Source organism: Sorex fumeus, unplaced genomic scaffold (genome assembly GCF_029834395.1).
Source record: "Sorex fumeus unplaced genomic scaffold, SorFum_2.1 ptg000044l, whole genome shotgun sequence".
In the NCBI taxonomy this organism is placed as follows: domain Eukaryota; kingdom Metazoa; phylum Chordata; class Mammalia; order Eulipotyphla; family Soricidae; genus Sorex; species Sorex fumeus.
The window spans coordinates 39362350-39377077 of NW_026606101.1; the positions used below are offsets into that span (position 1 = coordinate 39362350).

At 42.4% G+C, this 14728-nt stretch overlaps 1 protein-coding gene across 1 annotated transcript; it reads left to right on the forward strand.

Moving 5' to 3' along the window:
* The first annotated feature begins 1996 nt into the window (after nucleotides 1-1996).
* Nucleotides 1997-13417, forward strand: NAA20 (N-alpha-acetyltransferase 20, NatB catalytic subunit). Its single transcript, XM_056121413.1, has 6 exons — nucleotides 1997-2115; nucleotides 6192-6216; nucleotides 8468-8558; nucleotides 9584-9719; nucleotides 12379-12524; nucleotides 12913-13417. Exons 1-6 carry the CDS (start codon nucleotides 2063-2065, stop codon nucleotides 12996-12998), a joined length of 537 nt encoding a protein of 178 aa, XP_055977388.1. The 5' UTR covers nucleotides 1997-2062; the 3' UTR covers nucleotides 12999-13417.
* The last annotated feature ends 1311 nt before the right edge of the window (nucleotides 13418-14728 follow it).

A 14728-nucleotide genomic window follows, 5' to 3' on the forward strand; every position in this document is an offset into this window, starting at 1 on the left:
CTACAAGATCATTGTGGGTGATTTTAATGCCAAGATAGGACCGAGAAGATCAGCTGAAGAACTTCACATCGGGACCCATGGCCTAGAATGAAACGAACAGGGTGAGAGACTGTCTGAGTTCATCATGTCGACCAAGACCATCCATGGTAACTCACAGTTCCAGAAGGCAGAATCTAAACGTTGGACATGGGAGTCTCCCGGTGGATGATTCCACAACGAAATAGACCACATCATATTCAATCGACGGTTTTGCCTGACCAATGTCGCTGTTGTCCCAAAATTCCAAACGGGATCGGACCACCATCTCCTTCATGCAAAATTCTACTTCACAGAGTGGGGAGAAAGGGCTGCAAAGTTTAAAAAGAGAACTCCCAGAACGACCACCAACTGGGAGCTCTTTGGCACTATTGCAGCAACATTGGAAGATGCCATTGTTGACAACATTGGAGCTTATTCGCCAGCGTGGTTTGGCGCATGCCTCAGGCAACAGCAAGGGAACATCTGAGCTCGCAAAGCAGTGCAGAGATGCGATCAAGGATGACCTCAAAGAGAGAAGAGCAGAAGTGCTGGTAGATGCGGCAGAAGCCGAGAAAAGCATTCACAACGTCCGCCTATCCTTCGCCAACTAAAGACCAAGATGATTGCCCTCCGATATCCTGATGGATCTATCACATCTTCCAGAAGGGCAATGGAGAAGATTATCCATGACTTCTACTCAAATCTCTTCGATAGACATGTTCACTTGCTGACATACCAAATTCCACAGGATGGATATATCGTTCTCTATGTTCTCCCTTCCGAAATCCAACACGCCATTTTGTCAGTAAAGAAATGAATAGCACCCAGCCCAGACAAGGTCAGACCTGAACACCTGAAGAACCTCCGGTCAGTACTCATCAATACACTGGCTCAGCTCTTCACACGCTACCTGTCTGAATGCAAGGTTCCGTCCCAGTGGAAAACCAGCAGGACTGTACTACTGTTCAAGAAGGGAGACATCCATGACATTGGCAACTATTGCCCGATCTGTCTATTGTCTGTCATCTACAAGTTGCTCACTTGAGTCATCCTAAATAGGATTGGCAGAACACTAGATGAAGGACAACCATGAGAGCAAGCCGGGTTCCGCAAAGGATTCAGCACCATCGACCATATTGCGGAACATAAAGTAACAAAATAGGAGACTAACATCCAAGAATATCGAGATAAGTACCAGGAGGTTCACTCCTTGGCTTGAAGGCCAGCTGCACATGCTAGGGGAAAAGGCAGCTCAGATAGAGAAGGGAGCACCAAACAAAAGGTGTTAGGAGGATCCTCCCAGGATGGAAGATGTATGCTGAAAGTAGACTGTAGGCTGAACATGATTGCCACTCAATGCCTCTTTTGCAAACCACACCACCCAAAAGGAGAGAACAAAAGTGAATGCCCTGCCACAAGGGTGGGGTGGGATGGGGATGGGGGATGGGAGAGAAACTGGGATCATTGGTGGTGGAGAATGGGCACTGGTGGAGGGAAGGGTACGCGATCATTGTAAAACTGAAACCAAAGTACATAAACTCGTAAGTCTACCTCGTGGTGTTTCACTAATAAAAATTCTTTTTAAAAAAAGGATAAAATGTTCAACATGTACCAAAAAAAGAAAATTCGGGGGGGTGGGGGTGGGGGCTGGGAACACCTGGCAGTGTTCAGAACTTAATCCTCGCTCTGTGCTCAGAAATTACTCCTGGAGGTCCTTAGGGGAACCATCCGGGATGCCAGGAATCAAACCCAGGTCTGCAAGACCAGCGCCCTACCTCTGTACTATCTCCCTTCCGCCCCAAATGACTGACCAGTAGTGTTTTCCCTACAGTCACTTGGGGAGGGCTTCAGGGTTTGCGGCTGGGGAATGGAAGCCCTGGACCCGCTGAGAGCGGAGTGGCAATTCCGCACTCTGCCCACGAGAGGGAGTGCGTGGCCGCTGCGTTGCCTAGCAACTCGTGGCCCGGAAGAAGTTCCTGGCCAGGCCACTTCCGGCGGGGCGAGCGACCGGTCGTAGCCCGCCGGCTCGGGAGGCGACGGCAAGATGACCACTCTCCGGGCCTTTACGTGCGACGACCTGTTCCGCTTCAACAACATGTGAGTGGGGCGCGCGCGGCCGTGTGCGTGTGTGTGTGTGTGTGTGTGTGTGTGTGTGTGTGTGGCCGCGGAGGGGTCGCGCGCGCGCCCGGGCGCAGCCGTCAGTGACCGGGCTGGGGCCTGCAGCTTCGGGCCTCCCGCCTCCCAGAGATAGCGGAGCGGGCTGGGCACCTGCGCCCTGGGTGGGGGGAGGGACGGCGGGGGGCGGGGGTCGGCGAGGAGGGTCTGCGGGGTCGTGTCGGCGGCAAAGAGGGAGGCCTGGGGGTCAGCAGGGCTCGAGGGGCTCGGCCACCGTCGCGGGTGTGCCTCGGGGGCATCACGCCCCGAGGGCCATGGGCGGCTGTCATCCCGGCATGGGGGAACCGCGTCCCTAACAGCCTCTCGAGCCTGTGAGCTGGCAGCGTCAGCCTCATTTTACTTTTTTAATTTTATAAAGGAGTCCGCGATCTTTGATTACATTTAATATTAAACACCGATCCCGCCACCGCTACACCTTCCCACCACCCTATTTCGATGTTTCTGTCCCGAGTCCCCAATCGTGTCGTTTGTCCTGAAAGACTGCTGAGCCTGGTTTGAACCCTGAGAAAAAAGCCAAGCTCCGAGGCCCGGGAGTTGGGACCCCCCGGGTAGGACTCGAATCCGAGACTCCCTCCGAGCAGGACCGAGACTTCGGCTTCTGCCCCGGGACGTCTCTGAAATGCGAGTTCTCGGTGCTGGAGACTGACCGAGGCTCTGGCCCGCGAAGCTTCCCGAGGAGGTAGCAGCCGCCGAGGGTCTCGTTAGCCAGAGAGGATCCTGGCAGGTGCAGGGGTGACAGGTGTGGACCTGGGACAGGACTGTGCCTGCGAGGGAGGCACGGGAAGGCCTAGGAACGGGCGTGATTTTATATGAAAGTGAGACAAGGAGGAGGAATGCACTTGTGGACATTTCCAACAAATAAATGAGATTTCAAAACTCATCGAGCTTGATAGGGCCTCTTCAGAGTGTGCCAGTCAGGGGCTCCCTCCTCTCCCGTGTTCTCTTGTTTCTTACTCTGATTTGGGCACTTTGGTAGAGAACCCTGAGGGTCAACCATTGGATAAGGGTGATGAAGGGGGAATGAAGCAGTGAAGGAAGAAATGTTGCAATTTAACAAACTTTTACATTTGGGCTGGAGCGATAGCGCAGCAGTAGGGCATTTGCCTTGCCTGCGGCCGGGCCGGCTGACCCGGGTTCGATTCCTCCGCCCCTCTCAGAGCGCCCCTGAGCACAAAACCAGGAGTAAGTTTTGAGTTTCACTGGGTGTGGCCCCAAAACTTAAAAAAAAATAAAAGGGGAAAAAAAGTCACTGCATTTCTTTGCATGATGTAGATTTCATGACAAAAAAATTTCTGCAAGTGTACTTAAGGGTGAGATGATTTTGTAGTGGTGATCATTATGCAGGGAAATAAGGTATTCATGCAAAGATAGCTGAAGGTGCTCAAAAGGTTCAAAAGTAAGTTCTGAAATTTAAATTATAGCCTTTATTTATATGAAATATACATTATAGCCTTTATCATACTGTGCTGCATATTTGAAAGTTACTGAGTGCATATGTCTTAAAAAGTTTCATCATAAAGGGAGACTTAAAGGTATACGGTGACAGATTTTTTTTTAATGTAGGAGTATTGCTATTTATTAAACCATTGATTAGGCTGATTGAATTGGGCATGAACTCCACCTTACTTTTTTATAAATTTATTTATTGAATCTCCATGAGAGCAGTTACAAAGCTTTTGGGTACAATGATGAAACACCTGTCCCTTCACCAATGCCCATTTTCCACCACCAAAAACCCCAGTATACCCTCCATCCTGCACCCTACCCCTACCTGTGGGGCAGATGATTTCCACATTCTCTCTCTCCACTTTGATTTCATTAAATATTTTGACCCTAGACCCACCATTATTTGGGATTTTACCCCAACACTCAGATCTGCTGAAAAGGCAACTGTACACAATTTGTTGTCTATTGCTGGTTATGAATAACATAATGTCATGGGGCCGTAGTAGTGGCTGCATGCTTTTGGAATTCTGAAATTTTAACAAATCTGGAGGGATTTCTACCAAAACCTCCTGGGTTCTGAGATTTGTTCCTGAGTCTCTGGGACCATGGCCATTAAGCAGCTTGATCAGGAGCCAGGGAGGCCATTCGTGAGCGGGGACTCAGGATCTCCTTGGGGCGGGGAGGAAAGAGCCGGCTCCACCCACATCCCATGAGGCCCCTTGTGTCTCATCACTGTGGGCCCAAACCTGACTGTCCAATGGTCTCTGGAGGATGATAGCCACCAAGCCGCCCAGAGGGAGCAGGCAGAGGGACAGCACCCTTTCCCCTCTGGGGTGGCCAGGTGCCGGTAACCTACTGTGGAAACCGGACGCATCTCTGCCAAAAGCCGCTGGGTTTCAAGATTTGTTCCTGAGTCTCTGGGATCATGGCCGTTAAGCAGCTTGATCAGGAGTCAGAGAAGCTGTTTATGGGTGGCGATATGGGGTCTCATTGGGGCGGGGAGGAAGGGGCCGGCTCCACCCCCATCCCAAGAGCCCCCACGTGTCTCATCACTGTGGGCCCAAACCTGACTGTCCAGTGGCCTCTGGAGCATGGTGGCCACCAAGCTGCCAGGGGGAACAGCCAAGGCATGAAACCTATTCCCACCTGGGTTGGCCCAGCGCCGGTAACCTACTGTGGGGACCGGATGCATTTCTGCCAAAAGCTGCTGGGTTTCGAGATTTGTTTCTGAGTCTCTGGGATCATGGCCATTAAGCAGTTTGATTAGGAACTAGAGAGGCCATGCCTCCAATTACATAGCTGAGCCCAAGATGGCTTGTGGGTGTGTCTCCCATATACTTAACTTTTGGCTGTTTACTACCAAGAGTATCTCGCCCACATGGCAGAGCCTGGCAAGCTACCTGTGACATATTCAATATGCCAAGCACAGTAACAAGAAGTCTCAAAATGGAGACGTTACTGGGCCTGCTTGAGCAAATTGATGAACAGCGGGAGGACAGTGACAATGACTTTTTTGGTAAACTTGGCCCCAAGTTGTTGGGATCGGACCAAAGGCACAGCAACAATTTTGGGGTATCTAAAAGTCTGAAGGCACCATCAGGCTGCTGATGCACTTGCCTCACGAGTACATATTGACCTGCTGGCAGCACCATACCCCCATATGGTGACAGATTTACTGTGGTGATCATGCTTCAGTATTTACAAATATAGAATTATTATCTTGTGTACCTGAAACTAATGGCATATATTCATTATATTTCCATTTAAAAGGCTCTTCTTATCATGTAAAAATATTTCATCTTAATGTCAGTAGCTATTACCCAGTTAAACGTAAGTTCTCTGGAGTCCCATAAGTTTGGGAACTGTTCTAAAACGTGATAGACATCACTTGGGCGTTGCTTAGGGTTTCAAATAAGACTTTGTATGGATACCCAAGAGAAAAAGTGAAGACAGCATGAGTTGAAGATGGAAAATAGTGGTTCTGTTCATTGAAGAAGAAACTAAGAACTTTGTGGTTTTTGCAGATGAATAGGAAAGACATGCTCTGTCTGAAAGAGATGCTGGCAAGGTTGGCATGCAGTAGCACCTATCAGGCCTGGGAGGCTTTTTCCAGCCTCGAAATAGAGGACTGGAGAAGTGGGGAAGGAAAGGTGGGTATGTAGAAATGGGGAGCAGCAACCAAGTGGTGATGGAACCCATGTTCAGTGGGTAGTGGAGAGGAGAAAGGATTTGTCGCAGAGGTGTGGAGATCACAGGGCAGTTTGACTTATAGCTTGTATGAAGTGTGTGCCAGGACTATGATATATATTCATTAACTATCAAGTTATGTGGTAAAGAAACAGTAAAATGAAAGTGTATGGCTATCTTTATGGTCATTGTAACTGCCTACTGGGTCACTAGGTAATATAAACCATCTCCTTAGTCCTAGAGTTGGTTTTAAGGTTGTGGGTTTAGCACCTTTTGTTTTCCTTGTTGCATTTTTAGTTTTAATAGGCTTAGTTAAATTAGTTCTGTAAACACAGATTATTGATATTTCTCTTGTTTCTTTCCAGTAACTTGGATCCACTTACAGAAACTGTATCCTTTAAAAAAACAACAAAAAAAAATTAAATGAAAACTAATATATAGAAACAAAGGGGAAAATAGGAGTTGAAAAACACTGCCTTGCATGTCATGAAACACCAACCTGGAAACAAAAATTGTCATAAATTTGCCAAAGGAACTTCTAATAGAATGGCCTCATCTAAATTGTAAGTCAAGCTCCTGAATCTACCTTACTCCTAACTAATAAGTCTGGCTGTATTCAACAAAGGAGGTTCTTCAATACAGTGGGTTGTGCTGACCAACCACCTGCCCTTAATAACGTATTGAGAGCAGGTGGTTGGTCAGTGACCTCACACCCAGGTCAGTGGACAGTAAGATGAAGGTTGTTTTTTTTTTTTCTTTTTGGGTCACACCTGGCGATGCACAGGGGTTATTTCTGGCAGTGCTCAGGGAACCATATGGGATGCTGGGAATCGAACACCCAGGTCAGCACGGCAAGGCAAATGCCCTATTCGCTGTGTTATTGCTCCAGCCCCGGGAAGATGAAAGTTCTTTCTCTTTCAAGGGAAGTACTATATCACTCCTATGGAATTTTATTGACCAGATTCATGGAAAACTTACCTAGTTATAACGGAGTTTAGTTTGTCAGAAGTCATATGCAGTAAAATGAAATCAAGATGCTATGTGTGACCTATAATTAACTGGGATTAAAAGCAATGGTAAAATCCAGTACTGAACTGAGCTTACTGTGGTGGTGGTGGGGGAACAGTTGAGAAGGAGATAACTCTTGTGAGGGGTGTAGTGTTGGAACATCGTATGCATGAACCTGTTTAAATCATGGTGCCTAAAATACAACAAAGGACGCCCCCACCATCGTGATAAGAATGAGGTAAGAGGAACAGTCACAGAAATTACTAATATAAACTGTTGGCAATCTTTCTAAAACACTTTGGCAATGTAAATCCATTTCCTGGAAATAGAGGCAGTTAAAGTTGGAGGTTGGCAAACATAAATGTGTGGCTTGCTGTCTGGTTTTATAAATAACATTTTATGGAGGAGCATTGTGCTAATTTACATAATATATAGGACTTTGTTCATGTTTTTAGCTTGAGTAGTGTAAGAGTGACCGTAAAGGCTATACAGCTTAGAAGATTTGTTTTCCAGTCCTTGACGAAAATGTTGGTTAACTCTAGTTATGTCTTTAAAAATATTAGATTTATAATAAAAATGTGGATGACAGCCACACAATAAGGAAATGGTAAGTTATATTGTAGTCACTATAAATTATGGTATATTCATGAGGGATTTGAAAAGTTACTTGAGAAATGCGAAAGAAACCACATGTCTCCCATCAGAAGTATTATACAGCAGTAAAAAGTAACTAGATACATACAGGTAACTAGTCTCTATTCCAGGTCTGACTGGTTCTAGAGGCTTCTTTTAACTGAAAGGGTGTGCTAAGATGTGTGTCAGTGGCTGAATGGTAGAAGGCTGGTTGGCCTACCATGCTATAGTTATGCTTGTAGAGTACTCAGAATAATGGCCATCTTTCAAAAGAAGAATTCACTATTGTCTAGGTTTCCTAGGATTTTTTCCACCCCCCCAGTAATGTATGATTGATGGTATCTCCTGATCAGCAAGCTTACATCAAAAAGTAACATAGAAATGTACATGTTAATAAAGACATTGAGGGAGGATGAGTTGAAGTAATGAGTAGATTATCTAGGTATTCACTCAAGTCAGCGTTTCTCCACATTGCTAAAAATGGAGAATTTGAATCAGTGGAGGGGGAAAAACATGATAATTGTTATATTACCTCTATAAGTATATAATTTTCAAAGTTATTTTCTGAGATTCAGTGCTGGTGCTAAAGTAAGGACACGTCATTAATTTTCCAGTGTGATTACAGAAAAATAAAAGTATTGAGTTCTACTATTGTGCCAAGTACCAGGGATAGAATAAACATTGACAGATGTGACTAAGAGGACATGCTAATTCAACAAGAATATCTATCAGGTAGCAAGTGCTATGCAGTGATTTAGACAGTGTGATCTGTAGGAAGAGGCAGCTTTAGAGGCCTGATTTTTGCACGTTTCGTATTGTCTCCATTCACATCTGAGGTATATATGTTTGTGCAGCTGTGTTAGGAATTAGTGCTCTCCTAAGACATCATACTTATTTAGGCCTGGGAACTAAAGCATATCTTTCTTCAGAGTACCCATAACTTTATGAAGAACTTGTTAGTCTCCGTTATTTCTCACACTCCTTAACAAGCTCGACATAGTATGGGATTCCTTTTTACTTACAGTATCTTGCCCACTGGCCAGAGTACTTCATTGTTGCAGAGGCTCCTGGTGGAGAGTTAATGGGTTACAGTAAGTATAATACTACTGACACTTTTTTTGATAGGTAGTTAATGAAGATTTTATGATTGATTTCAACTGATTTTTAGATAGAATTGGAAAGCTAATTGCAATGCCTATCATTTTATTCTTCTCCAATCGTTTTGACAGCTCATTGATCTCCCCTGTCTTAAGGAGTGTGTTAGGACCAGGGACACAGACAGATACGGTTTCCATCATCTTGAATTTTTCATTATAGATATATATTTTTGGCTTTTTGGGTCATATCCAGCAATGCACAGGGGTTACTCCTGGCGGTGCTCAGGGGACCATGTGGGATGCTGGGATTTGAACACGGGTCAGCTGCGTGCAAGGCAAGCGCCCTACCCATTCTGGAGCAATAGCATAGCTGGCAGGGCGTTTGCCTTGCATGCAGCCAACCTGGGTTCGATTCCTCCATCCCTCTCGGAGGGCCCGGCAAGCTACTGAGAGTATCACGCCCACACAGCAGAGACTGTCAAGCTCCCAGTGGCTTATTCAGTATGTCAGAAACAGTAACAAGTCTCACAGTGGAGACGTTACTGGGGCTTCTTTGAGCAAATCAATGAACAACGGGAGGACAGTGCTACAATACTGTATTTATGTTAAATCTTAACATGGTTTATTTGGCACATAGTGCAAGGATTGTAATTTATTTGGGTTAGTACATTACTAATAAAAATCTGAGCTGTAGATTGTTTCAGTTCTGTATACGTGCATGCCTACACATATATATGTAGACTAAAAAAATGTATATTATGGGTCTGTGTTCAAATTTAGTGGTTTCAGCTTAACATTCTTTTAACTTTTTTCTAATTCTGATTCAGTTAGATCTAACATTGTACTTAAAAGTGACATTCAAATAAGAGCACTATTAACCATTAGCTAGATAACTTAAGAAGGACCTGAAATGAAAACTTTGTCATTGTCATATGTTCCTTTATGATCAAATGTCCCAAACTTATGAAACATTTCTGGTGAAGTTGTGCACTTAATCCTGGAATTAAATCTTGTTGCAGTTATGGGTAAGGCGGAAGGGTCAGTCGCCAGGGAGGAATGGCATGGCCACGTCACGGCTCTGTCTGTTGCCCCCGAGTTCCGACGCCTGGGTCTGGCTGCAAAACTTATGGAGTTATTGGAGGAGATTTCAGAAAGGTGAGATCCTTTAATTTCAAGTACCTATTTCTTCAAATACCATTTGTTCTTTTCTCTTGATAAGCATTTATAAACTTTTTTCCTTCAGGTTAACTATTATACTTTACAGTTTATAGGAATTTCATTTTCATTGTGTAACAGTCCTCATAACAGTTCTTTTCAATATTCAGAATGAGTCTGCTGTTCTTGTTTTGCCACTGAGGTAAATACAGGCAAAGTGAGCGGTTTGCCAGAGATTTATAAAGCTGTGTATTGGTGGAATTGAAGACTAGGCCTCAAGGTTTTTTTTTAGTATCCTCACCATTGGGACATAAGTTTGCAAATTCTCTATCAGTAATGTCTAGATTCAGAGCATCTCTAGTTCGTTTTTGTAATGTCCTAGAACAAAAGAAAATAGTTTGTTTATAAGCAGTTAATATGGTCTGTCTTTTTGGAAAAACTAAAAGAAAAATAATCTTACTTGTTAAGTGACTGGTACATGTTGGGAGACTGCATGGCTCTTCAAACTGCTGGAAACAAACTGGATACAACCACATGCATTCCTGTGCTGCTGTTTTTTTGTTGATCTTGTTTGCTTGTTTTATTTTGTATTGAATCATAAGTGCCTAGAAGTGTATCTAGGACAGGAAATACCTACTGGAAGGGCTCTTAATGTTCTGCACATAATCAGTAGATTTGATAAAGCTATGTTTTGGGGTTTTTGTTTTGTTGTTATTGTTTTTGGGTCATAACTGGCAGTACTTAGGGGTTATCCTATCTCTACACTGAGGGATCCCTCCTGGTGGTGCTTGGGTTGCTGGGATTGAACCTAGGTCAGCAGTGTACAAGGCAAGGGCTCTACGCACTGTACTGTCATGTTGTTCCCTTGATAAAGCTAAGTTTTAAAGAAGTAATCTTTTTTTTTTTAGAAATGGTATTTAATGATTAAATGGTATTTATTTATTTTAAATTTTTATTAGTAATCTTGACCTGAAAAAAGGCTCTGAGGCTCTGAGTCAAGTTGTAGGCAAGAGGAACTTGAACTCATTGAGAGAAGAAATAGAGTTAATCAAAAAGAAGTCAACTCTTAGTCCCTAAGTCCCTAAGGATTCTAAAATACTCTAAACTGAATAAGAAAGAGAATTATTTTTGTATGATTATCATTTATAGTTTATTAATGACATACTTTAAAAAGTGTTGTTACTGTGTGGCCAATATGAGTTTGCTCCGTGATACCCCATATTAGCCCTGTGAGCACTGCCGGGTGTGGACCAAATTAAAAAACAAACACCAAATCTTTCCACAATGAAAACTATCACTTCTCTGGTAAATTTTACCAAATCTTAAAGAAATAATGACTGTAAATTCACTTTTATATTCAAAAAGAAAAAAGAGGGAACCTTTCTCAACCTTTTTTTTTTTTTGGGAGGGGGAATAAAATCAGTGTTGGTATGCAAGGCAAGCATTACCCCTTGCACTATCTATCTCTCTAGCCCCCAGACTTTGATAATTTCAAGGAAAAGCAGACATAGTACAATAAAAGACAAATATTTAGAGACTAAGCATACTTGACTGGTATAAAACTATATAACTTTCAAGACCCAAAAATGTTTAGAATAGTTATTCACAGTTGAAATTGGTATAAAATTTTGTATTTCTGTAACAGTAAAATTTAGAAAAAGATGCTAAATGGTATCAAAGTAATCAAGAACTTAGAAAAAAGAAAAACTGTTCAAGATATCTCTAAAATTTATCTCTAAGAGGTATCTTTAACATCTATTTAGAGAATTACAGTTGGGAGGAAAGAAATAGAGTTCATAAAAAGAACAATAAGTACTATAGAGTGAGAGATTTAAATAGCCAATAAACTCAAATCAGAAATGCCCATTAAATTTGCTCTGAGATACCAGTACACTATAAGTTTTTCAAAAATAAAAATATTTGATGACTTAAGTGCTGCGGGCAGTCTTGATCACGTGGTGTAATAAGGTATGGCATTGTAAGCAGGCTGGGAGATAGATACTACCTAATAAACTGAAGATGTGCATACCCCATCTCTATAAATCTGATCTATATTGTGCCACGAGAACCACAAGAATATTCATAAACAGAACAGTTTGTAATAAAAATTGGAAATGTTTGTTCACAGGGTTTACATGGAGCCTGCAGTGTTTATCTATACACTGGAATATTAAACAAAGTGAGGATGAACAAGTTACAGTCACACTGATGCTAACTCACATAATACAAATCCACCCATATATACACAGTGTAATTCAACACAGTGCATTCATCAGCAGGATCAACTGAATCAGGTGGTGGAGACTTCAGGAATGAGACCATTGTCCTCTCTTGCTACAGCTGGGTCATGGCCACACTGGCGTTTTGCTCCAGTCTGTATATAAATGACTGAAATTATTGCATGACTGGCAAAATGAACTTGCCAATTACTATGATGTAAGCCTAGTAACAGAATTTTTAAAATGCTTTTATCTTTTATGAAGATCTGTGTTTTTGAAATGTTAGTATGCAAAGCAGAAAGTCATCTGTTTTATACTGCAAGATAATTATCCTCAGCAATTAAAGTTGATAAGCTCTAAGTCCCTCTCACTGAAATTTTTTAGGTATTCTAACATTTGCCTGACATTTTCCGAATTTGTTTTTTTCTTTCCCTTAAAAGAAAGGGTGGATTTTTTGTGGATCTCTTTGTACGAGTTTCTAACCAAGTTGCAGTGAACATGTACAAGCAGCTGGGCTACAGCGTGTACAGGACTGTCATCGAGTACTATTCAGCCAGCAATGGCGAGCCTGATGAAGATGCTTATGGTAAGCTCCTGGGAGAGCATCTCTAAGAGGACATGGAAACATTCAGATTCTTCCTACAGACTGAAAAATTCTGCTTTTGGATAAGTTCAACAAAATTATATTGCTTGGAATTAGATTTTGAGGTTAATTTCTTTTAACCTGCCTTTTCCAAACCCACTTAACTAACCAGCGGTGAATTTCAATTAATCACTGTTTTATCCCATTACAGATATCTTGTTATTTCACTAAGATTCTGTTAAAAGATCATTTCTATGAGGAGATGAAATCTCAACTGAGATTTCTTTAGCATCTGATGTATTTGTGAATGGGAATTTTACTTAATAGACTTTAAATTTGATTTGCGTGCTTTGATATTTGGGTATTTACATTCAACTTTGCTTCCTAACAGATATGAGGAAAGCCCTTTCCAGGGACACTGAGAAGAAATCCATCATACCATTACCTCATCCTGTGAGGCCTGAAGATATTGAATAACCATGGGCAGTGGTTCTTAGGCTGAAGTTCCAAATATTTTATGAACAGTGTTATTTTCATTGGATGATCGTCGAGCTCTGTTAGGAAAAAGTAATCAATTAGTTCTTAAAGACTTCAGGAAAACATAGGTTATAAACTTTCTATGTCTCATTTCTAATTAACAATATTATACCTACTATAGCTGTTCACTGAAATAAAATTTATTCAGAAAGGCAGCTAGGTCAGAAGGGAAACATTCCACTATCATGGTTTATGATATTTACTCTATGCTAGGGGGAAAAATTGTTTCAATCTCAGTTCTGGGCCTGAGAACCACTGCTGCATATATAGACTTTATTTTGTATTGATCTGTTAGAGCTTTAAAAGCATATATGAAATGTATAATCTAAGATGTATAATAAAATGCATTGTTGACTCAATGTTTTGTGAATGGTTTTAAAATGATTTGAATGGAGATCGTAATTTAGAATATTTCTCTTAAATATTCATTGGGCTGGAGTGATAGCACAGTGGGTAGGGCATTTGCCTTGCACACAGCCAATATGGCCGACCCAAGTTCAATTCCTCCGCCCCTCTCGGAAAGCCCGGCAAGCTACCGAGAGTATAATGCCCGCATGGCAGAGCCTGGCAAGCTACCCATGATGTATTCAATATGCCAAACATAGTAACAACAAGTCTCACGAAGGAGATGTTACTGGGCCCGCTCGAGCAAATCGATGAATAATGGGAGGACCATGACTGACTGGCAAATCTTCATTTATACACTAAGCATTTTTTCAAGTGCTTACTTAAAATAATCTTTCCAGCATATACGTAAGCATCCTTTCTTGTGCAGATCTTCCTAGTTTCTATGCAGTTCTTCCTAGTTCCTATTCATATTGCAAGACCTAAATATTTACCTTATCTTGAAATATTTTGGTTAAAATCCTGCCTTTCAGGGTGAGAGCAATAGTACTGCAGGTAGGCGCTTGCCTTGTGTATGTAGCCGACCCAGTTTCAGTCCCCAGCGCCACATAGGTTCTCCCAGTATTGCCAGGAGTTGATCTGATCCCTAAGCACCACTCAAAATAGCTTCCAAACTGAACTTTAAAAAGATGTTTTTTTTTTAAAAGGAGAAACTCTGGTTCTGTCCCCCCCCGCCACTCTCCCCCCCAGCCCGCGCCCCCCTGAATTTCTAAATTAAGGCCGTTATCACTATATCATAGGTCAAGCACTTACTTCTTTTTGGAGGAAATGGGGCACACTTGGCAGTGGTGCCAGCAGTGGGGCTTGGGACCCCTAATGCACAGCATCATTCCAACCCTCAGAGCCATGTTCCTGGCTCCCCAGCACAGTGCATGTGAAAACACATTTTTATGTGTAGTTTTCATCACCTGTAATACCTGAAAATACCAGTGAGCAAACAAGATAAAACCCATGGAAATGATTATTTCCAAGCTTTTACTGTTTATAGCATCTATTTTGATGGAGTTGAAGGTGAACAACTGATCCTTTATGTTCCCCCAAGATAATTTTATGCTGGAATGTGCAAGAAATTTATGTTGAGAACATGGTCATTGATTTTTTTGTATGCATACAAGTGACTTAAGACAACTCTAAAAATACTCTTTAAGTCACACATTAGAAATCTGACCTGACTGTATCGCTCCTTTACTCTTTAACTGAAGATATTAAAACCCTAACTGCTCCACTTTACTAGACATCTCAGTAATTCAACACTCTGGGATACA

Excerpts from the sequence above, each read along its gene's own strand:
- NAA20 (XM_056121413.1), top strand. The coding sequence starts at position 2,063 with ATGACCACTCTCCGGGCCTTTACGTGCGACGACCTGTTCCGCTTCAAC. Across the intron at positions 2,116-6,191 it reads CTGTTCCGCTTCAACAACAT|TAACTTGGATCCACTTACAG; the intron begins GTGAGTGGGGCG and ends GTTTCTTTCCAG. Across the intron at positions 6,217-8,467 it reads TGGATCCACTTACAGAAACT|TATGGGATTCCTTTTTACTT; the intron begins GTATCCTTTAAA and ends AGCTCGACATAG.